At 60.4% G+C, this 20,894-nt stretch overlaps 2 protein-coding genes across 17 annotated transcripts in view; both read left to right on the forward strand.

The window, feature by feature from the left end:
* SH3BP2 (SH3 domain binding protein 2) overlaps nucleotides 1-11,259 on the forward strand; it is a 35,421-nt gene extending 24,162 nt beyond the window's left edge. For all 6 annotated transcript variants that reach the window (XM_061145402.1, XM_061145405.1, XM_061145399.1 and 3 more), the window contains 12 exons: nucleotides 1,383-1,522; nucleotides 2,640-2,742; nucleotides 4,085-4,202; nucleotides 4,499-4,569; nucleotides 5,230-5,318; nucleotides 5,558-5,626; nucleotides 7,131-7,773; nucleotides 9,098-9,221; nucleotides 9,437-9,492; nucleotides 9,724-9,805; nucleotides 10,284-10,343; nucleotides 10,664-11,259. In XM_061145402.1, coding sequence (XP_061001385.1) covers nucleotides 1,387-1,522; nucleotides 2,640-2,742; nucleotides 4,085-4,202; nucleotides 4,499-4,569; nucleotides 5,230-5,318; nucleotides 5,558-5,626; nucleotides 7,131-7,773; nucleotides 9,098-9,221; nucleotides 9,437-9,492; nucleotides 9,724-9,805; nucleotides 10,284-10,343; nucleotides 10,664-10,801 — 1,689 coding nt within the window. In that variant the 5' untranslated portion in view covers nucleotides 1,383-1,386 and the 3' untranslated portion in view covers nucleotides 10,802-11,259. The remainder of the gene's footprint in view (nucleotides 1-1,382; nucleotides 1,523-2,639; nucleotides 2,743-4,084; nucleotides 4,203-4,498; nucleotides 4,570-5,229; nucleotides 5,319-5,557; nucleotides 5,627-7,130; nucleotides 7,774-9,097; nucleotides 9,222-9,436; nucleotides 9,493-9,723; nucleotides 9,806-10,283; nucleotides 10,344-10,663) is intronic.
* Nucleotides 11,260-19,182: 7,923 nt separating this feature from the next.
* The window catches only part of ADD1 (adducin 1), an 88,754-nt gene continuing 87,042 nt past the window's right edge, over nucleotides 19,183-20,894 (forward strand). For 10 of the 11 annotated variants that reach the window (XM_061145386.1, XM_061145391.1, XM_061145390.1 and 7 more), the window contains exon 1: nucleotides 19,609-19,765. The gene's annotated coding sequence lies outside the window, so the exon portion shown is untranslated. Of the gene's footprint in view, nucleotides 19,331-19,608; nucleotides 19,766-20,894 lie in introns of those variants that run through there. The other variant, XM_061145387.1, reaches the window with a different exon arrangement.

Consider the following 20,894-nt stretch of genomic DNA (forward strand, 5'->3'; position numbering starts at 1 on the left):
GCGCGAGGGGAGGAGCCGGGGGGCGGGGCGGTCCGGGGCGGTCCGGACTGGGGGCGGGTCTACCCGGCAGTGGGCGGGGCGAGGGGCGGGGCGGCCCAGACAGGCAGGGGCTGGGGGCGGGGCGAGGGCGGGGCGAGGGGCGGAGCGACCCGGACGTGGGCGGGGCGTGGGCGGGGCGTGGGCGGGGCGGCCCGGCTGGGCGCGGGGCAGGGGGCGCGGCGGCATGGCGGGCTTGGGGCTGCGGCAGCGGGCTTGGGGCCGCCGGGAGGCTGGCGCCGGGGTCGAGGCGGCGGCCGGGGCGCGCGGCCCGGGGCCATGTCGGTGCGCACAGGGGAAGCGGGTGCGGGCTGTCCCCCCGAACCCAGCCGGGCCCGCCGCGTGGACTTCGTGAGTACCGAGCGGGACCGAGCCGGCGCTTCCGGCGAGAACAAAGGCGGGCTGGCGGGCGGGGGCCGGCCCCCTGCAGGTCTGGGGGTTCTGGGCGTGGCGGGGTCCGTCTATCTGCTGACACCTCCTCGGGCGGGCACCAGCGCGGGGCCTTCTCCCTGCGCCCGCGGTACCCTGTTCTGGGCCGGCCGGTCGGGCACGGGGGTGGTGCGCCTTTGTCGTAGCCTCCGCTGTTGGGGGACGCAGGCCAGAGGGCTGGCTTTGTGTGCAGGGGGAGCTGAAGGGGGCAGCCCGCGGGACCTGGGCAGAGGCCGAGGCCGGGGCCCCACCGAGGATGAGGCGTCCGGGGAGGCGGGAGGCAGTGAACATTTGGTGGAGTGCCCTGGTTTGCCAAGAGCAGTGGTTTTCTCTGTATGCATGTGTGTCTCGGGGAATGGGGCAGCAGTTCCAGCAAGACTGGGCTTCTGGGTCTGACCCTGACTCCTCCAGCTCCACTATGGACCCAGGAGGAACCAGGCACCGGTGGGATGGGGGCGGGCACTGGACGAAACAGTGCAGGGTGGGAGGTGCAGTTCAGAGGGACCAGGAGTAGGGGGTGGACCGGAATGTGACTGGGCATTGAGGTGCCTCACAGAGAAGGACACTCTGAATCTGGGATTTGAGGGACGAGTAGGAGTTCTCCAGGTGAAGAGGGTTAGCAGTCATTCCAGGTGGAGGCTGGAAGTGTGAGACTAAAGAGTCTGTGAGGTTTCTGGGACAGCGCCTGGAACAGGAGGAAGAGGCCGTGGAGTGGGGTCCTGAAACGGAGGGTCCTGTGTTAACCCCCAGGCAGGCAGCCTGTCCCTGGTGTCTGCGCTGTGTGGTCCCTGCCCGAGTGATGCCCCAGGCTGACGGGGTGGATCCCAGTCAACCCACCACATCGTTGTCATGGCCACAGTAGGCAATGTGCGTCCCCATCCCTGGCTAAGACACGTTCCCTTCCCTTTGTATTGTAGCTTCATGGCGGCCGAAGAGATGCACTGGCCTGTCCCCATGAAGGCCATCGGTGCGCAGAACTTGCTCACCATGCCTGGGGGTGTGGCTAAGGCCGGCTACTTGCACAAGAAGGGCGGTACCCAGCTGCAGCTGCTCAAATGTGAGTCCCCTGGCGGGGGGGGGGCATGAAGGGAGGGCCCAGGAATAGGGCTGAGCCCCCCTGGGCCTCTGTGGCCAAGCAACCCGCCTTCCTGAGCCTCTGCTTGCTTCCTTGCCTTGGGCCCTCTGGAGTTTCCCTTCTGTCTCTGCCCTCTTGGGCCCTGACCTTGGCCTTTCTAGCCCGCAGGGCTGTGGGAGGGTCTGGGGTGGTGCAGCTGGGGGAGACAGGAGGGCATCGGGTGCATAGTGCTGACCAGCTGGCCAGGGAGCTTCAGCCCGTGGCCAGGAGCTGTGGGCCCTTATTGATCTGGTAGGTCTGGTTCCTGCATGGTGCCTTTACTGTATCAGGTTGGTGTTCAACGAGCCAGGCAGTCACTCTGTCTGTAGTGAACCCATGTGCCAAGCTAACACCCATCTGGGTGCTGGGTCTCTGGAGAGCTTCATGAGACCTGGGCTCTGGTCCCTAGGAGAGCAGGCTGGGAGAGGGGGAGCCCCCAGGCCTGCGAGATGCCTGGCTTCGAGACACTGAAGGCCCGACAGCATCAGGACCTTGTCCATCCCTCTGACCAGCCACGAGGTCCGTGGGGTTGCTCGAGCGGTGCCCTCTGCCAGGGACTCCATGACCCTGTGCTGCCTGGTTGAGGGGCCCAGGCTGACTGGTTTGGTGTCTCCCTTCTCCTCTTCTGAACCGGAGGCTCCAGCGAGGGCCTGCTGCTGAGCTGCTCCCGGGCCTAGGAGGAGCTGCTCAGGGACGGGGCTCTCACCATCACTACCTGGGGTCAGATCCATGTTGGGCGGTGGCGCTCTTGTTGGCAGCATCTCTGGGCTTTTTTGCCCCCACCCTCACTCTACCAGCCGGGGTGGAGGGCACCTCACAGAAGCTGGGCAGCATCAGCAACGTGGCTCTGGCCGCTGGCCCCGCCTCTGCCCTTCCTGGAGCCCGCTTTAGTGCTTGTTGCTGGGCGCCACGCAGCCCCCTGAATCTCCCCCTGCACCCGGGGGACCTGCGTGCCCATCAGCCTGCTGCCTGTTTAGACTCTGCCCTGGAGCCATCCTGGGCCTCTGGGCGTGGTCCCCAGAGGCCGAGGCTCACCCGCCCTGCCCCGCCCCGCCCGCAGGGCCTCTGCGCTTTGTGGTCATCCACAAACGCTGTATCTACTACTTCAAGAGCAGCACATCCGCCTCCCCGCAGGGCGCCTTCTCGCTGAGCGGCTACAACCGGTAAGTGCCCTGCTGGCCGCTGGGGCTAGCGGCTCCCCCTGGCTCCCACTAAGGCAGGTCCAGGCCTTCCTGTTCACGACCCCAGCCCTTTGGATAAGCCCCACCCCTGCCAGTCGCTCCTCTCCTGAGAGCCAGCCCTCAGGCTTGGCCAAGGGCCTGGGGGCAAGGTCAGGGCCTCCTCCAGGATTTGCTCTCCAGAGCCCCCCTCCAGCCCTCCTTCCTCCCCACCCCTTGCCCTTTCCCCCACTGCCGCCTCCTTCTGGCCTAGAGCCCAGCCTGCTGGCCCAGGCAGTGCGCTGGGGCTTTAATCAGCCACGAGCCTGCCCCCCAGGGCCTTTCTGACTAATGGTCCCCTGGGCGGTCATCAGGCACTGGAATGGGATGGGGCGTGTTGGTGTGGGCGGGGCGGGGCGGGGCGGGCCCGCCCCGCCCCGCCCCGCCCCGCCCCGCCCTCAGCCTCTGGGACCTGCGGCTGGCTGCGCCTGTGCTTCCTGGCTCTAGGTCTTGGGGTCACACCACCCAGGCCCTGCGGCTCTGGTACCCTGAGGAGGGCCTGGCCCTTCCTGCCTGGGAGAACCCGCGGGTCCCTTGGTGTCAGTGGCAGGACGGGGACCCCTCAGGAGTGACTGGGCCTTTGCGCACATTCTGCCTGCAGCCTAGTGCCAGGTCTGCAGGCGGAGGACGGGGAGGCTCCAGGGCCCTGTGGCTGCCAGCAGGCACGGGGGCGTGGAGCTCTGGGGTCCTCTGAAGAGGGACATTTCTTTTCCACAGACACACTGCCCACAGCCTGGTGGGGGTGCAGCCTAGCCCCAGGGCATGGTCCACGCCCCCCGATGGCACCTGCCCAGGTGCCCAGCCTGACCGCATCCCTCCGGCAGATGTGATCATTCCCTGAACCCCTCGTCCCGGCTGTGGGAACAGCCACGGTCACTTCTCTGAAGTGCTCTGTGGCACACTGCCTGGGACCAGGGGTGGGGCCAAGACTGACCCGAGCCCCATGAGGGTCCCCAGCAGGCAGCCAGGGGTCAGACGGGGCCCCAGGCATCCAAGTAAAGTTTTGCTGGTTAGGGGGGGGCAGCGAGAGTGGGGTGTCCTTGACTCGGAGCCCCGCACCACTGCTTCCTGAAAGCCCTCCCAGATCTGCACCGTCCCTCACTGCCCGCCCTTGCCCACACACTTCCCTCTGCTGCAAGCACCCCGGCCTTCAGGCCACAGTGTAGGGGGGGATGACCGTGTCCCTCAGGGCGTGGTGCTGGGTGCCAAGGCCTGTCCAGGGGTGGGTCCACGTTCAGGTGGTCCCTGTGGGCGGGGAGCAGATGGTGACCACTGGCATTGCCCTCAGGGTGATGCGGGCAGCTGAGGAGACAACGTCCAACAACGTCTTCCCCTTCAAGATCATCCACATCAGCAAGAAGCACCGCACGTGGTTCTTCTCTGCCTCCTCGGAGGACGAGCGCAAGGTGCCTGAGGGGCAAGGAACGGTCTCAGCCCCCATGCAGGCCCTGTGGGGCCCCCCGGGATGCAGGCAGCTGGGCCGGTGCTGCTCCTCTGTCTCCTGTCCTCACGCCCAGAGCCTGGCGCCGGCAGCCCTTGCGCTCACGGTGGCGGTCTCAGGAGGAACCCGGGTGGGCTGGCAGAGGGCCGCAGCCCCGGAAGAGCCGGCCTTGGGGGTCGATGCAGACCAGCCTGTGTGGGGAGGGGAGGGCAGGGCAGGCGAGGGTGGGTCCTGCCCGCTGAGGCCCTGGCTCACCTGCAGAGCTGGATGGCCTTGCTGCGCAAGGAGATCGGCCACTTCCAGGAGAAGAAGGAGCTGCCTCTGGACGCCAGGTGGGTGGGGCCTGGGGGCGGGCGGGGTGTTCCTAGGGCCCTGGCTGGGATCCTGAGCTGGCCCCCAACCCCTGGGGGCTGGGCCCAGGGTCTCCTCGTTGAAGGCGCTTATCCGGGTGCCACCTGGGCTGCGTGTGTGCGGGGTGTGCCCCCGAGTGTGTAAGCCTGTGTGTGCGTGCGCCCTGTCGGGGGCGTCTGTGTGGGAGGTGACATGTGGTTTTACCTGTCCAGCTGGGAGGCCCGGTTTTGTAGCGGCTTAGTCCTGTGGGTCCCCAGCCCCCTTCACGGGGGAGTGAGTCCCCAGGGCGGTGGGCCAGCCCGTCCGGGTCTTGCGGACTGCATGGGGAGGGTGGCTCAGCAGACAGAGGGGCTCTCTGGGTGGGAACAGTTACCTGGTCCTTTCAGTGATGAGGATTCCGGCGGGCCCCTGCCTGAGCCCCCAGGGCAGGAGCTGGTGGGGACCTGGGCCCAGCCCTGAGGCCTGGCACCGGGCTGGGCAGGCAGGGGGTGCGCCTGTGGCGAGAACCACAGTGGGGCTGAGAAGGCAGTCGCCCCCCGCCCGTCTCCTGTCCTGTGTGTGTCTGTGTGTCCGCGTGTGTGAGTGTGGGAGGGCCCCCGCCCGGTCCTCACTGCCCGTCCGCCCGCCCTTCCCGCTCTCAGCGACTCCAGCTCGGACACCGATAGCTTCTACGGCGCCATCGAGCGGCCGGTGGACATCAGCCTGTCTCCGCACCCCACGGACAGCGAAGGTGAGATGCGTCCCGTGTGCCCAGCCTGTGCCCCGGTACAGCTGGCTGCTGCCCAGGGGGGAGGCATGGCTGACTGGCCTGCCTGCTCTGCCCCTTGGGTTTTCTCAGGCAGCCTGGGTGTCTTGAGTCCGGGGTCCCCGTCCTGGCCTCTGCCTCCCTGAGGGTGTGGGGTTTGGAGGGCCTCGCCCAGCCACCTAGTCCTGGGCTGCCCCAGGCCTGACGCCCTGTCTGCCCTGCAGACTACGAGCATGATGACGAGGACGACTCGTACTTGGAGCCCGACTCCCCCGATCCCGGGAGGCCTGAGGGTAGGTCGGGCGGGCCCGCGGCCTGGGCAGCGCTTGGGGCGGGGAGTGGGGCCTCGGGGCTGGACGGAGCCCCCTAGCTGGGAGTGGCTGTCCTGGTAGGCTCTGGGTGGCCTCAGTCCTGACCATCTCCACCTCGGGCCTCAGTTTTCCTCCTTCCACTCAAGGGTTTGGAGGGTCAGACCAGGAGTGGCGGGCTCTGCTCTCCGACCTCCTCCAGTTAGCCTGGGGTGGGAGAGGGGTGGTTCAGGGATAAATTGGGGGGCCCTACACTTAGCCAGGCCCTGGCTGAGCCGGGGACAGCAAGGCTAGCCCTCTGTGAGCACCTCTGGTGGCTATGTGGTCACTTACCGCCTCACCCAGCCCTACCTCCCAAAGCCAGGGCTATGAGCTTGTACCCGCATCACCAGGGAGACAGGGAGGTGTGTGGGAGGGCCACGCCCCTGTCCTGCTCTATGTCTTGTCACTCCCTGCCCCTGCTGTCTGTCCCCATCTCTCCATCCCTTGCCTTCTGTCTCATTGCTCACTAGTCCTTCCCCCACCCCATTCTCCTTCCCCAGCCCCTCTTGTCCTTGTCACTTTCATTATCCCCGGGGACTTGGCCCAATTCTTCCACCACCGCCTACCTGTTCCTTGACCTCTTGTCCAATGACCTAGATTTCTGCCTTCTTTCGTCCCCTCATGACCTTTTCTTGGCTCTTGTTGTTGTTCAGTCTCTTAAGTCGTGTTTGACTCTTTGCGACCCCATGGACGGCAGCACGCCAGGCTTCCCTGTCCATCACCAACTCCCGGAGCTCACCCAAACCCATGTCCATTGAGTCGGTCATGCCATCCAACCATCTCATTCTCTGTTGTCCCCTTCTTCTCCCGCCTTCAATCTTTCCCATCATCAGGGTCTTTTCAAATGAGTCAGTTTTTCGTACCAGGTGGCCAAAGTATTGGAGCTTCAGCTTCAGCATCAGTCCTTCCAATGAATATTCAGGACTAAGTTTCTTTAGGATGGACTGGTTGGATCTCCTTGAAGTTCAAGGGACTCTCAAGAGTCTTCCCCAACACCACAGTTTGAAAGCATCAAGTCCACTCAGCGTCCACTAAATGTTTTGTAGCAGCTTGAATGTGTCATAAGCAGACCCAACCCGTCTCCCCCCAGCCTGTTCCCGCCCTTCCGCCTCGCCTGTCGGCAGGAGTCCCAGCTGCCCTCTGAGCCCAATCCTGGGAGGCTTCCCGGCCTCCTCTCTGTCTCTTGCCTCCCCCTCTGGGAACCTGATGTGCATCTGGGCTTCGGGAAGTTTTGTCCAGGCTTTGGAGGGCGGCTGGGATGGGCCCAGTGGCGTGAGGCAGGCCAGACCCGGAAGGAAGGCCGCACGGGGAGTGCTGGGTGTGGGGGGCTGTGGGGTGGCCAGGCTGCGGGGCAGGGGCCCTGGCTGTCCGCCACCCGCAGAGGGGGTGCAGCTGCAGCCTCTAGCGGGGGACGCCTGCTTACCACGTGGCTCTTTTTGTCCTGCAGATGCCCTGATCCACCCACCGGCCTACCCCCCGCCCCCCGTGCCCACGCCCAGGAAGCCAGTCTTCTCTGAGGTGCCCCGCGCCCACTCCTTCACCTCCAAGGGTCCAGGCCCCTTGCTGCCACCCCCGCCCCCCAAGCGCGGCCTCCCCGACGCTGGCCTGGCCCCCGAGGACTCCAGGCGGGAGCCGCTGGCCCTTCGGCGGGTGGAGCCCAGCCCCAGGGTGCCTGCCGTCTCCCGGAGGATGAGCGACCCCCCACTGAACGTCCTGCCCCCCGGGCCCGGTCTCCGGAAAGCCCCTTGCTTCCCTGAGAACAGCAGCCCCAGCCTGGAGCCCAGGATCCCCGTGCACGGGGTCAGCCCCACCAGCACGGCCGTGGCCGCCTCCCGGAACTGTGACAAGCTCAAGTCCTTCCACCTGTCCCCCCGGGGGCCACCCGCACCCGAGCCCCCGCCCGTGCCGGCCAACAAGCCCAAGTTCCTGAAGATGGTGGAAGAGGGCCCCCCGAGGGAGGCGGCTAGGCCCGGACCCTGTGTGCCCCCCGTGGCCCTCCGGCCGCCTCCGCTGAAGCTGCCCGTGCCTGAGGCCGCAGACCGGCCCCCAGTCCTGCCCCGGCCAGAGAAGCCAGCGCTCCCGCACCTCCAGTGAGTCTGCGGCCCGGGCCCCCCGGAACCCCCTCCCCAGCCCGTTGACCCTCTTGACCACCGGTGACCCCGTCTCCCTGCCCCCGGCTCTCGGCCCACATGGGTGCCAGGCCCTCGATCCCCTACCTGCTTAGGCTGACCGGCTGCCCCTTCACACCTGACCCTGGGGCTCGGGGGTGTCCTGCCTTACCCAGTGGGTGGTGAGCCTGGAGTCTGTGGCTGCTGCGGGGAGCCGTGGGCTTTGGGGACACTGGCCTTCTGGAGCCCCTGTCAGCGGGGAGGGCCCCCCAGGATCAGGGGAGTGGCTGCAGGGCAGCTGGCCTTCTGGGGACAGGGCTGCGGGGAGGCGTGGTGCTGAGCCTCTGTGGGCCAGCGTGCCCCAGCGGGCCCTCCAGGGCCACAAGCGTCCTTCCCAGCGGTGGCTCTGAAGCCACCAAGGCTGCCTGAGCCCTTCCCAACTGGAAAGCCGCTGGAATGCGGGACCGCCCGACTCCCCCTGAGGCCTGCTCCAGACCCTGTGGGCTTCAGTGCTGGGCAGTGCCGGGAAAGGTGTGTGTCATGGCACCTCCAGCCGTGGGACCCTCAGCAGTGAAGGCTCTGGGGGCCACGGGGCGAGCCCCGAGTGGATGCTCCCGCCCGGTTCTCCCCGGGAGCCCTTGACTGTGTCTCGCTCCTCCCCAGGGCTCTGCCAGCACTGTGCCCGTCAGGACGTCCCTGGCGGTTCTGTCCTGTGAGGGGCTGCAGAGTCGCGGGCCGGGTCCCTGTATCAGGCTCTGGGCCTGGCCCTGAGTGCCACAGGGCCGCCTGGGCCACAGCCGATCATCCACAGCACAGCGGCACCCACAGCCTGGCAGCCCATCCAGGGCGCCTCCCTGAATCCTCCCCGGAGCCCTGGCTTAGGAGCACGTGGCCACGCGCAAGGGCGTGTCTCTTTGGCCTGGGCTGTTGGTGTTGTCCTCGATTGCTGTCGGGGGAGCGTGGCTTGGCTGAGGTCACAGGGCTGATCCGTAGCAAGGAGACCGTCCTCAGACTGGGGCCTTTTCCCACAGCGTCCAGACCCCAGGATGACCCAGGCCAGGGATCCCAGCTCAGGCTTCCTGGCCTCAGGTGATTGCTGCTGCCCCAGGGCGGTCAGCACGGACCCCGGCTCCTGGAGCTCCACAGTTACGGGCCTTTGACGGCCACCAGGGCTTCAGGCCCCAGACCTCCTGGGTTCCGAGGCTCAGTGTGGTCGCCCGGAGGGCGAGGGGGCGTCACCGAGGGGAGCGGGGCTTTGTCCCCCGTCTGACGGACCGTGGCTTCCCTCTTCTTGTCCCGCTCCCAGGCGATCACCCCCCGATGGGCAGAGTTTCAGGAGCTTCTCCTTTGAAAAACCCCGGAAAGCTGTGCAGACTGACACGTTGCAGGCGGACACTGGCGGGGAGGGCTCCGACGATGACTATGAGAAGGCAAGACTGGGGGGCGGCGCCCACATCTCAGCCGCTGAGGGGGCCGTGGAGGGGGCTGGCGGGCTGTCGGAAAGCTGGGGGCCCTGGGGCTGGAGGGTCGAACTCGGTACAAATTCCTGGCTCCCAGCACAGGCTGGCAGCCAGCGGGGAGGAGGGACCCCAGCCCCGGTCCCGGGCCACGACCCTAACCCGGACCCTTCACCCTGACCACTCAGGTGCCACTGCCCAGCTCGGTCTTCATCAACACCACCGAGTCCTGCGAGGTGGAAAGGTCGGTGCGCCGTCTGCCTTTCTCCACGGCCTTGTCTGGGCAGACCTGAGGGTCTCTGCCCCCCGCCCCCACCTCAGGTCTTCCTGCCTTTCTGGCTGCCCCCCGCCCTGGGCTCTGTGTGTCTGCCCCTGTGACCCCGGGTGCTCTTGGAATGGGGGAGGTTGGTGGGGTCGGAGGGTCCCCGAGAGCTGCCCGCGGCCGGCTCCTCTCCATGCCGCTGTATTGTTGTAGGCTCTTCAAGACCACGAGCCCCCGGGGGGCGCCCCAGGACGGTCTCTACTGCATCCGGAACTCCTCCACCAAGTCGGGGAAGGTAGGCACCGAGGGAGGTGGGCCCGGGGGTCTCGTCACCATCGGCAGTGATGCCCACCCCGCAGCATGGGCAGGAGGCAGGAAGGAAAGGGTGGGGTTCCTGTTCCTGCAACTTGAGGGGGGCTTCTTGGGGGCGGTGAGCCTGGTAGGACGTCCGCTGGCTCTGCCCAGGGCCCTCCAAGGGTGACTTGTGTTACCTCACTGAGCCTCAGCTGCCCCATGACCATCAGGGGTGATCCCGGCATGGACCAGACACGTGCCGCTGTTACTTACGTCTCACCTGACTCTGAGGGCGGGATCCCTGGGGCAAGGTTGCCCGTCTGGACCCTGCTGTCCGTGTGCAAGGCCGCCCTCCCCCACGGACCCAGCCTTGACTCTGCTGCCCACCGACTCGGTCTCTGAGGGGCCCGCTCGAGGTCTAAGGGTCATCGTCATCCCAAGGTGAGCGAGCCCTGTGCTGCCTGCTTCTCTGCCTGCAGGTTCTGGTCGTGTGGGATGAGACCTCCAGCAAAGTGAGGAACTACCGCATCTTTGAGAAGGTGAGCAGGCGGCCTCGCGGAAGGCCCCAGGCAGGAGGGGAAGCCTGCCCTGAGGCCTGGCTGGGGTCCCGGGAGTCTCCCTGGTGGAGCACAGGCAGTGGGCACTCAGGCCCACGCCTCCAAACACCCCTCCTCCTTCCCCCTCCCCTCCCCCACTCCCGACCCAGCTGTGTCCCCGGATGGACCCCAGAGGAGATGGGGTGACCCGCCCCCAACCCTCGACTTGTCTGCAGACCTTGCCGGCACCCCCTGGGCGGGCGTTACTGCCGAGGGCAGGCAGGCTGGCCAGCCCCCCCTGACCCTGGCCCCTCCCCCCGCAGGACTCGAAGTTCTACCTGGAGGGCGAGGTCCTCTTTGTGAGCGTGGGCAGCCTGGTGGAACACTACCACACCCACGTGCTGCCCGGCCACCAGAGCCTGCTGCTGCAGCACCCGTACGGCTATGCCAGGCCCAGGTGACACCCGTGCTACTCGCTACTGGGCAGAGGCCACACCGGGGGCCCCGGCCCCAGGCCGCGCAGGAGGAGGCTGGCCCACGCAGGAGGCTGAGTGGAGCCAGCAGCGAGCTCTGACCTGGGGCCTCCCCAGCGGACATCTCAGAGGAATCTCAAGGCCAGGCCCCGCCCAGCAGGCTGGGTCCCGGGGCCAGGCCATGCCCTGGGCCCCAGAGGATGGGTTGGGGCTCTCCCGTCTCACCCTGCCCACTGCCCAGGGGCCCAGGACTGAGCCTGGACTGGACTTCACGGACAGGAATGGAGGTTCCCCCAGCACACCCACCCTGCACTGGGCTGGGAGCTCGGCAGGGCTGGCGTATTTGGGGTGGGGAGGCAGGGGCTGGACCCCCCAGGAACGTTACAACACAGGCTCCGTGAGGGGCCGGTGCTGAGTAATAAAGCACAGATGACTTTTGCACCGTGGCCAGGGCTGACTGAGTACCCACTCCAGGGTCCAAGCAGTGACCTTGCCAGGTCAGCTCCCCCTAAATGGTGGTCTTGTCTTCTAAACCACAGGTCGCTAAATGGCTTGATCTTGGGTGCACAAGTGGTCACAGGACAGGACCCCAAAGTCGGACGGTCTGGGTTCAAAGCCTGTACGTGAAGGACCAGATTCCGCTGCCGCGAGTCCAGTTCAGGGCAGTGAGGCTGCAGAGCTGAAGGCCCCGCACGTCTCTAGTTGGGTCATTCGCTGGATTAACCAGCAGTTGGGAGACAGCCAGGTGGGAGGCTTTCCCAGCGTCCACTGCCCACAGCAATAGGGTCTGCAGGGGCTGGGAGCTTGGAACCCAGCTGGGGGTTTCAGGAAGGCTTCCTGGAGGAAGTGATGGCTACAGCGCTATGGGAAGAGTGAGCCCCATGTAGGCCAAGGATAGATGGGGACGATGGAACCAGATGCTCCGGTCCGTACACATGCCCAGTCCTGAGTACCTCCGTGCTTCCTCCAGCAGGCTGGTCTCCCTGGCATGACCATCCAGGGGTGATTTTTTTTTTTTTTTTCTCCCCATAAAAACAAGCTCAACTGGTGTCAGGGCTGCCAGGGAACCTAGGGCCATTTGATCCTCTGCATTGCCCTCTTTTGCTAGGAAAGAGGAATTTGTTGTGTAAAACCCAGGCCACGAGAGCATTTGTGCCCACTGGCACTGATTAAAGGCCCCAGGAGAAGGCCACTCGGGCGTCCCCGCCTCTGCCCTGGGGCACGTCCTGGGTGAGGTGGTGGAGGAGGAGAGGGGGGCCAGGCAGGGACGTCGACCCTCTGCTTCCAGAAACGGTGTCCAGCTCTGCAGATGTTCCCCCTTCAGCCCCCGGGGATGGGGGTCGGGAGGTGGTCATGGCCTCTGGGTGACCTGGGGGTCACCCCCACTCTGGGGGTCTGGGGTTTGGGAGTCCTGGTGTTCCTCCTGCAGCATCTACGGGGAATGAAGAGTTTGCCCTCCTTCACCCGCTCTGCCCTGAACCCCCGGAGGCACACCGTTCCCGTGTGGCTGCCGCTTCAAGTGGGGCCTGGGGTCAGAGACGCAGTTTCCAGCGGGGCTCGGGGTCTGCCGTGCTGGGGACCGCTGCAGAACACTACTGCCTTTAGCTGGCGTGCAGCTGCTTGGGAGCCAGCTCGTGTTAGAAGACCCCGAGCTGGAAGTGGGGGTTCTGGCATCCAGAGCCAGGTGACAGGTCCTTCTGGCTGCCTGGACAGATGGGGCCTGTTGCTGCCAGAGGCCCAGCACAGGGCCTGCCGGGACAGCTGCCCACCTCTGTGGCCCACGCAAGCTCAGGGCCTCGGTTGCTAGAGTTAGAGTGTGTGGGCTGGGGGCAGTGGATGGGGCACTAGATGTGATCCTCTGATGTGGAGGCGGGGGGGTTCCCAGACCTGCCAGAATGTTCTGTTCCCCCCGTTGGCTGGAGGGTGGTTAGCACTGAGCACTTCCCGTACTTGAGGCGCTAAGCTGCAGACTTGACTTAACCCGCTGCTCCTCCAGCTGCAGGCAGACCGTTTCACAGGTGAGAAAACCGAGCCGCAGAGCGGCCTGGGCTTGTGTCCCAGCCACGTGATCTGTCCTTTGCCTCTGAGCCCAGACCCTGGCATCTGCCCAGCGGCCTCGGATAGGCATTGTGGGGTGTCTGGTTAATCTGCACCCCCCAGGGTTCCGGACCTGCCTTCACCTAGCAAGGGGCCCACAGCTGGGGGTGGTGGTGAAGGACAAGACCGACCCACCTTGCTTCTCCGTCCTCCCAGCCCTAGTCTGTGGGCAGACCCGCCGGGAGGCCCACCCGAGGGGCCATGCTGCCCCTCACCTTACAGACAGAGGAGCTGAGGCTCAGAGAGGCTTCGCTGACCTGCCCAGCCGGGTTGAGTCCAGAGGCAGTTCAGTCCCTGCCCTCGGGAAGAGGCCCCAGCTGCTTTGAGAGCTCCTCCAAGGCAAGCACTGAGGCTGGTTTTACTCTTCCTGCAGTTGATCAGAAAGAGTGCAGAGAGCCCCTGTAACTTCTGTTAATAGTGATTTTTTATTGCAAAAATGTGCTTTTAGAACCAGAAGAGACCTGATGAAACCAATCGGGGTTGCTCCCTGCCCCCACCCCAACTTTGGGTCACATGGCGTGGACGCCCCCTGCTGGCCTGGGGTGGGAGAGCTTCCAGCAGCCCCCTGCTGAGCACCAGGGGCCTCGGGCCTGGGGCCAAGGGGCTTCTTGTCCAGCTGGGCGGCACTGGGCTGGCCTCTGGAGGGGATGGCAGGGCCACCCAGGGAACATCAGGAGAGGGAGCTGGCGATGGACAAACCTGCGTCCCTAGAGGAAGGGCAGTGAGGGGAGGACTGCAACCCATCTCTGGCTGTGACCTGTCAGCAGGGAGCCCCTGGCCGGGCAGCCTGCACACACATTAGGCTCCTTGTCAGGGCCCCGGAAGTGGCTGCTGGTGGTCAGGCTGCCAGCACTCTGGGGAGGGAGAGTCACGGGTCACAGAGCAGCCCTGACCCATCTGCCGCCCTCAGAAACCTCAGAGGCTGCCTGATGGTTGCCCCTGCGTCACTCTCCAGCTGCATCCTGGCCACACCCTGAGCTACTCGGAGCTGAGGCACCTCCTTTTCCCTTTCATTTCCTGTGGAATAAAACGCATTCAGAAAAGAGAGAAACACACAGATGTACTGCATAGCATTGCTATGAAGTGGACCAGCCCCCCCCCCCCCCGCCCATGCCCTCCCCAGCTCAGCGCCACCCCTCTCCTGCCTCCCCCGGCCGTGGGGGCTCCTGCTTTACTATGAAGCCTGCGTCTGTCTCCGTGCTTTCCTGTTTGTGCACCTACATGAGTGGAGTCATACCCATGCAAGCTTTGGCATCTGGCTTCTGCCTGTCACGTCTTCAGGTTTATCCAGGTTGCTATGCGTAGCTGTAGTTTCTTGCAGAAAACTGTTCTGTTGATGGTATCATAGTTCATGGATCCATTTTACTGTGGATGGACGTTTAGTTTGCAGTTTGGGACAATCACAGTGCTGCTAGCAACAGCCTTAACTGTTTCTGACCCATGTGTGCACGAGTTTCTCTGGGGTGTGTACTCAGGACTCTTGAGTTCTAGGCCATCAGCGCCTTCCACTGTTTCCCAAGAATTCTGCAGTAAAAGATCTCCTGTGGTTCCACATCCTTGTTAACACTCGGAATTGTCAGACTTCTCTCCATCTTTGCCAAGCTGGTGGGTGTATAATTATGGCTTTAATTTGCATTTAGCTAGTTATTACCGGACTTCCCTGGTGGCTCAGACGGTAAAGCATCTGCCTACAATGGGAGACCTGGGTTCAATCCCTGGGTCAGGAAGATCTCCTGGTAAATGGCAACCCACTCCAGTATTCTTGCCTGGAAAATCCCATGGACGGAGGAGACTGGTAGGCTACAGTCCTTGGGGTCGCAAAGAGTCGGACACAACTGAGAGACTTCACTCACTCATTGGACGTGAGCTTGAGCAAACTCTGGGAGATAGTGAAGGACAGGGAAGCCTGGTGTGCTACAGTTCTTGGGGTCGCAAAGAATCTGGTATGACTTAGTGACTAAACAGTTACTGATGAGGCTGAGCACATTTTCACGTATTTATTAGCCATGTTGATTTTGTCTCCTGTGAAGTGTCTGTTCAACTCTTCTGCCCATTTTCCTGTGTTTGTCTTTTTCTATTAATCTATAAGAATTCTTTATATAGTCTTGATACTGTCAGTAACATGTGTCATGTATATCTTTCCAACTCGATAATTGTTTTTTGGACTTAGCACGGGGTAAGGATTCACTTTCATACCTCCCCACATAGGGTTACCCCACCTGTCCCTGCATTCTTTATGTATAATCAGCCCCTTCCCTAGGCATCTGCAAAGCCACTTGCCATCTATCTGTACACGTGTAGGTCTGTGACTGGACTCTGTTCTGTTCCATTTGTCTCTTTCTATGCCAATACCAAGCTGTCTTAATCACTGTTGTTTAGTTAGTTCTGATGGCTCAGAACTAACTTGGTGGCTCAGTGGTAAAGAAGCTGTCTGCCAGTGTGGGGGACGCAGGCTTGATCCCTGGGTCCAGAAGATCCCCTGGAGAAGAAAATGGCGACTCATTGCAGTATTCTTGCCTGGGAAATCCGATTGATGGAGGAGACTAGTGGGCTGGAGGTTATGGGATCACAAGAATCAGACACAACTGATCGACTAAACAACAACAATTAGTCTTCATATCTGGTAAAGTAAGTCCGTATTTTTCTTTGAATGTGTCTTGGCTCTTCTGGCTCTTAGTGTCTCCGTGTAAGTTTTTTCTCCCATGTAAGTTTTAAAATCATCTAGTCAGTTCCATTAATGACAACTCAGTTGGTGTTTTGACTGGGAGTTCATTGCAGCTATTAATCAACTGGTGGAAATTTGAAATCATTGGTTCTGATTCATGAACGTGGGTCTACCTCTCTCTTCATTTGGGTCTGTCTTTAAGGTTTACCGATAGGATTTTTATAATTTTGTCCTTTACGGTCTTGCTCAGCTTTTGCTAGTTTCATTCATGGGTATTTCGTATTCCCTTTATCGTATATGGTTTTAACTTTTTTGTCACGTAATGGTAGCATATAGGACACACTTTGTCTTTTAACTGCAGCAATTTGTCCATTTGTGTTAAATTAAATCTGTTGTCGTATTGTTCCATCTGTGCTGGTGTTTTTCTCTTGTTTTTTCTTGTTTTTGGATTGAGCAACCTTTTTTCTTTTTTTTAAGCATGCCACTTTCCCTCTTCTAGTTTGAAAGTTATACAGTCTATTTCTGTTCTTAACTAAGTTTAGAGCAGTCAGTACTTTTACTGTCCTGCACAACACAAGGAGTTCAGGTGACTTTTTTGTTTGTACTCTGTGGCATGCAAGATGTTAGTTCCCTGACCAGCGATCGAACTCATGCTGCCTACAGTGGTAGCATGGAGTACGAACCACTGGGCTGCCGGAGAGCTGCCTTCAGGTGGCTTAATTTTACTGATCTCATTCTTTGATATTGATATTCATTGTTATTTGTGTCTAATTTTGTATTGTTGGTTTTTTTGTTTGTTTGTTTTTAAGCTCCTACATAGAGGCTTCCCTGATACCTCAGTTGGTAAAGAATCCGCCTGCAATGCAGGAGACCCTGGTTCGATTCCTGGGTTGGGAGGAACCGCTGGAGAGGGGATAGGCTACCCACTCCAGTATTCTTGGGCTTCCCTTGTGGCTCAGCTGGTAAAGAATCCGCTTGCAATGTGGGAGACCTGGGTTCGATCCCTGGGTTGGGAAGATCCCCTGGAGAAGGGAAAGGCTACCCATGCCAGTATTCTGGCCTGGAGAATTTCATGAACTGTATAGTCCATGGGTTTGCAAAGAGTCGGACATGACTGAGCAACTTTCACTCCTAAGACAGTGTCACTCAGAAGATACACAACACCTCCCTTATTTATCTTTTTTGGAAAAGGAAAGTGTACTTTAATAGCATTTAAACTTTTTATGATGATAAAATTTACATAAGTTTACCATTTTAACCATTTAAAGCATACAGTTCTGAGGCATTAAGTACATTCACGTTGTTGTGAATGGTCACCACCATCCATCCACTAAACTCTTTGCATCCTGTAAGACTGAAATTCTGTATCTATTAAATAGGAGCTCCCCACTTCCCCCTCCTCCAGCCCCTGACAACACTGTCTGCTTCCTGTCTTATAAATTTGACTACTCAAGTCCTGTACTCCAGTATTCTGGCCTAGAGAATTCCATGGACTGTATACTCCATGGGGTGGCAGAGTTGGACATGACTGAGTGACTTTCACTGGCCACTGGCAGGGCCCTCCTGCAAGTGGAATCATAATTTGTGTTTTTGTGACTGACTTGTTTCACTTAGCATTACGTCTTTTAAGATTCATCCATTTTGTAGCCTATGGCAGAACTTCCTTTTTAAGGCTGAATGTTATTCCATTGTGTGGACAGACCACATTTTGTTTATCAATCTTTCAAAGACACTTGAGTTGCTTCCTCCTTGTGTTTATGGTTAATAATGCTGCTATGAACATGGATGTACAAATGTTAGTCTCGTATATACCACGAAGTGGAATTGCTATGGTATATGGTAATTCTTTAACTTTTTCAAGAACCACCACACCATTTTCCCCACTGATTGCACCATTTTACATTTCCACCAGCAATGCACAAGCGTTTCAATTTCTCTACTCCTTGTCAACACTTACTTTCTTTTTTAAAAATAAAATGGCAATCCTAATGGATGTTAAATGGTATCTCATGGTGGTTTTGATTTGCAATTTTTTAATCCTTAGTGATGTTGAGCATCTTTTCATGTGCTTATTGGCCATCTATATATCTTTGGAGAGATGTCTATTCAAGTCCTTTGCCCATTCCTTAACTGGGTTGTATACTTTTTTGGTGTTAACGTGTAGATAAAGTGTTTCTTACATGCAGTTTTCTTAAGATTGGGTTCTTCAGAAGCAAAACTCTGAAGAGGAATCTTGTACAAGTGATTTATTGAGGGAATGTTCTCAGGATAAGCTGAATGGGGGAATTAGGATAGTACAAAAGGAAAAACAAGGGAAAGAGGTGGTTCAGCTGGAGACTAGCTTTAACCTGGCCCTAAGGGGATCTCTGGAGTATGACTGTCCTACATAGTTGGTTTTGCTTTGAAGGGACCAGCCTTTTGTACCCCAGGTCAGCCAGTTACTGTCCAGGCAGGAGTCCTGGGCGAGGCAGCACTCTGGAGAAAGGGGGTCCGTGGCAATTAGCAGCTCACACTCACAGCACCTGGAGAGTGGACCACTTGTAGCACCCACCCAGAATAGGGAAGTGGGCTGGGCACCAATGGCAACACCCCTTGTCCACCCTTTGAAGGGCTCAGATCCACTTAATGTTTCTCATATTAAGTTCAGTCCATTGAGACATGGACTCTTCAGTGTTTTCACTGGTCCAAGTACCTGGGAGAACTTAAGGAAGATGGATAGAGGGATAAACTGTGTGGCCCCCACTGCTGCAGTTGGCTTCAAAGCCACACTGATACTCAACACCTCCCTTTTCCACCACCCATTCCAGACTGTTCTCAACTCGCCCTCTGGCTTTGGGAGCCTGAGTTGCTTGTCAGGCCATGTTGCCGAGTCTTACGTTATATTTTGCACCTTTGTTTGACCTGGGTCTTTTTTGTATCTTCCCTGTCACTACTTAACATGCTCAGTGGTCTTCTACTCCCCTCCTCCCTTCAGCAAGCCCCCACTGACATCTCCCGTGGGCCAGGCCTTTTTGTTGGGTGAAAGGGAAACAAAGTGAGTGATATAGAATTTTGAGTCTTGTCTTGAGAAAAGTCCGCATCCAGGAGATCAGAGGTCGGTGTCTCTTATCCATGGAGAGTGTCCCTGACCCTTCTGCAGACCAGGCCAACGAGGACCCTGCTGGGAGGGCAGGTCTGGATTCCACACTATTCCTTCACTGCCCAGCTCTGGGCCTCAACTTTCTATGGGTATAAAGGGAGCTGGCTCATATGGCTCCTGCGTCTTTTGGGGACTCAGATGAGACCTACAGGAGGGACAGTTTGGGGAGGCGCCTCCAGGTCACTGGCAGATGGCCTGGTCTCACCGTTGCCCCGGTTCTGCGAAGGTCCCTGGTGCTCTCGCTCATCCAGCATCAGCACGCCAGGCTCCGGGCATCAGGTAGCGGCCGCGTCGACAGAGCCTTATCAGGATCCACAGGCCTCGCTGTCTTGGCCCCACCCTGGCTGCCAGCCCGGCCCCCAACTCTGGGCACAGGGCACAGACTGGGCACAGGGGCAGAGTCCGTCCGCTGGAAGAGTGGGCGAGTCGGGCCGGGAGAGGCCTGAGGCCTCAGGCCGAGAAGGGCCTGGAACGGACCCCTTGGAGCGCGCTCATGCGCGTCCTGCGAACCTGCCCTCCAAGAGCCTGACCAACGACAATGAATGAGTGGCCGAGCGGCTTCGGGTGAGCGGGCGCTGCCGGCACGCCGGCCCGACCGGTTTCAGCGACGAGGCATGTGAGTCTGCGACCGGCCATCCCTACGCGCTGGACCCCGCCCGGTCCGCAGGACCCGGAGCTGGGCTGCCGAAGTTCGACTCTGCCAGCAGGCGGCAACCCCGCCCGCTCAGGCCCCGCCCCTCGCCGCCTCGGTCCCGCCCCGCGGCGCCCCGCCCGTGCCCAGCCAATAGCAGCACGGGTTGCTGGGGGGTGCGGCAAGGGCTGGGCCTATGGGGTGGCGCGTTGTTGGGCTGCGGCGCCGCAGGCCGCACCCAGCTCGGGCGTCTGGGGCTGAGGAGGGCTGAGGGGGCGGGAGGCCGGGCGGGCCGGGGCTGCGGGCCGGAGTTCGCTCCGCGGACAGGGGGCGGAGCCGGAGCCGGAGTCGCCGGAGCGGACGGGAGGCTGTCGCACTGGGACCTGGGAGCCCTCGCGCTGCCCGCCATTCGCCTCTGAGGTGAGGCTGGTGCGCAGCGCGGCGGCGGGCTCGGGGCTGCAGGCCGAGGAGCGGGCCTTCGGCTGCGGCACGAAGGGCGGGGGCCGCCATGGGAGGGGTCCCCGCCTTTCGGCCGTCGGCCTTGAAGGGCGGAGGCGGGGGGGTGTCTATACCCTGCAGACCCTTGGCCCCAGGGCCTGGTCTGTGGAGACGGCTGGACAGCTTGTTGGTGGGCTGGGTGGTGGGTTTCGGGGGTCCCTGTGGAGAAGGAGGGCGCGGGCCGGACGGTGGGTCGGCGCGGTGGTCGCGGCGACCCGGCCCTTGGTCCCGCGATGCCAAGGGCTCCAGGGTTCGTGCACAGACGCAGACAGACAGGGGCATCCGGATCCTGTCCTCCGTCTGCGCTTTTTTTTCCTTTTTTTCTTTTTAAAGAAAACGACAGCTTCTGCCAAAAGAGAGAAGCCACATCTGCCTGCGGACGGTAATAGGTCTGTCCTGCAACTTGGTTAGGGAAGGGGCTGTTGCTCATCCTCGCCCTCTATTTCCTTTCTTTTTCGTCTCGGGGAGTGTTAGAGGGTCTCTTGCCTTTTAACCGTTTTATCTTTGGTCGCGTAATTCATGGTCAGGAGATTTCGTAAGCTTTTGCGTTCGCTTCATGCATTCTTACCTTAAAATAGTATTTTTTTTTTTTTTTTTGGTTAACCTGGAGCTGCCAGCAGTGGTGTGACCATATGATTTTATGCCTAAATGACAGAAAGCAATTTGTCATATCCCCACGGCCGAAAACATAGCTGAGCGTTGTATGCAATGCTCGTAAGTTGTTACAGAAGGATTTTTTTTTTTTTTCCGGGTGAAAAATTGGTTACATCTTAATGAGGATAGGAAATAAGCTGTTGAAGGGTCCACTCTGTCTTCTTTGCTTAAACACATCAGTGAAGGCACCCGGTGAAACCCAGCTGGAGTCGACGAGCACCAGAGAGGGGAGGGCACCCCAGGCAAAGATGAATTGTATGAGGGTGGGACTGTACGGTTGGGGTCTTTAGTTAACGGACAAGTGGCAGCCCCCACGTGTAAATTACTTATTTAAATCCAGAATCTTGGTATTCTGATAGTGGGTTACACTAGAATGGTAAAGTTGTTTTTTAAGGAA

The sequence above is a fragment of the Dama dama genome, chromosome 6, assembly GCF_033118175.1.
Source record: "Dama dama isolate Ldn47 chromosome 6, ASM3311817v1, whole genome shotgun sequence".
Lineage (NCBI taxonomy): Eukaryota > Metazoa > Chordata > Mammalia > Artiodactyla > Cervidae > Dama > Dama dama.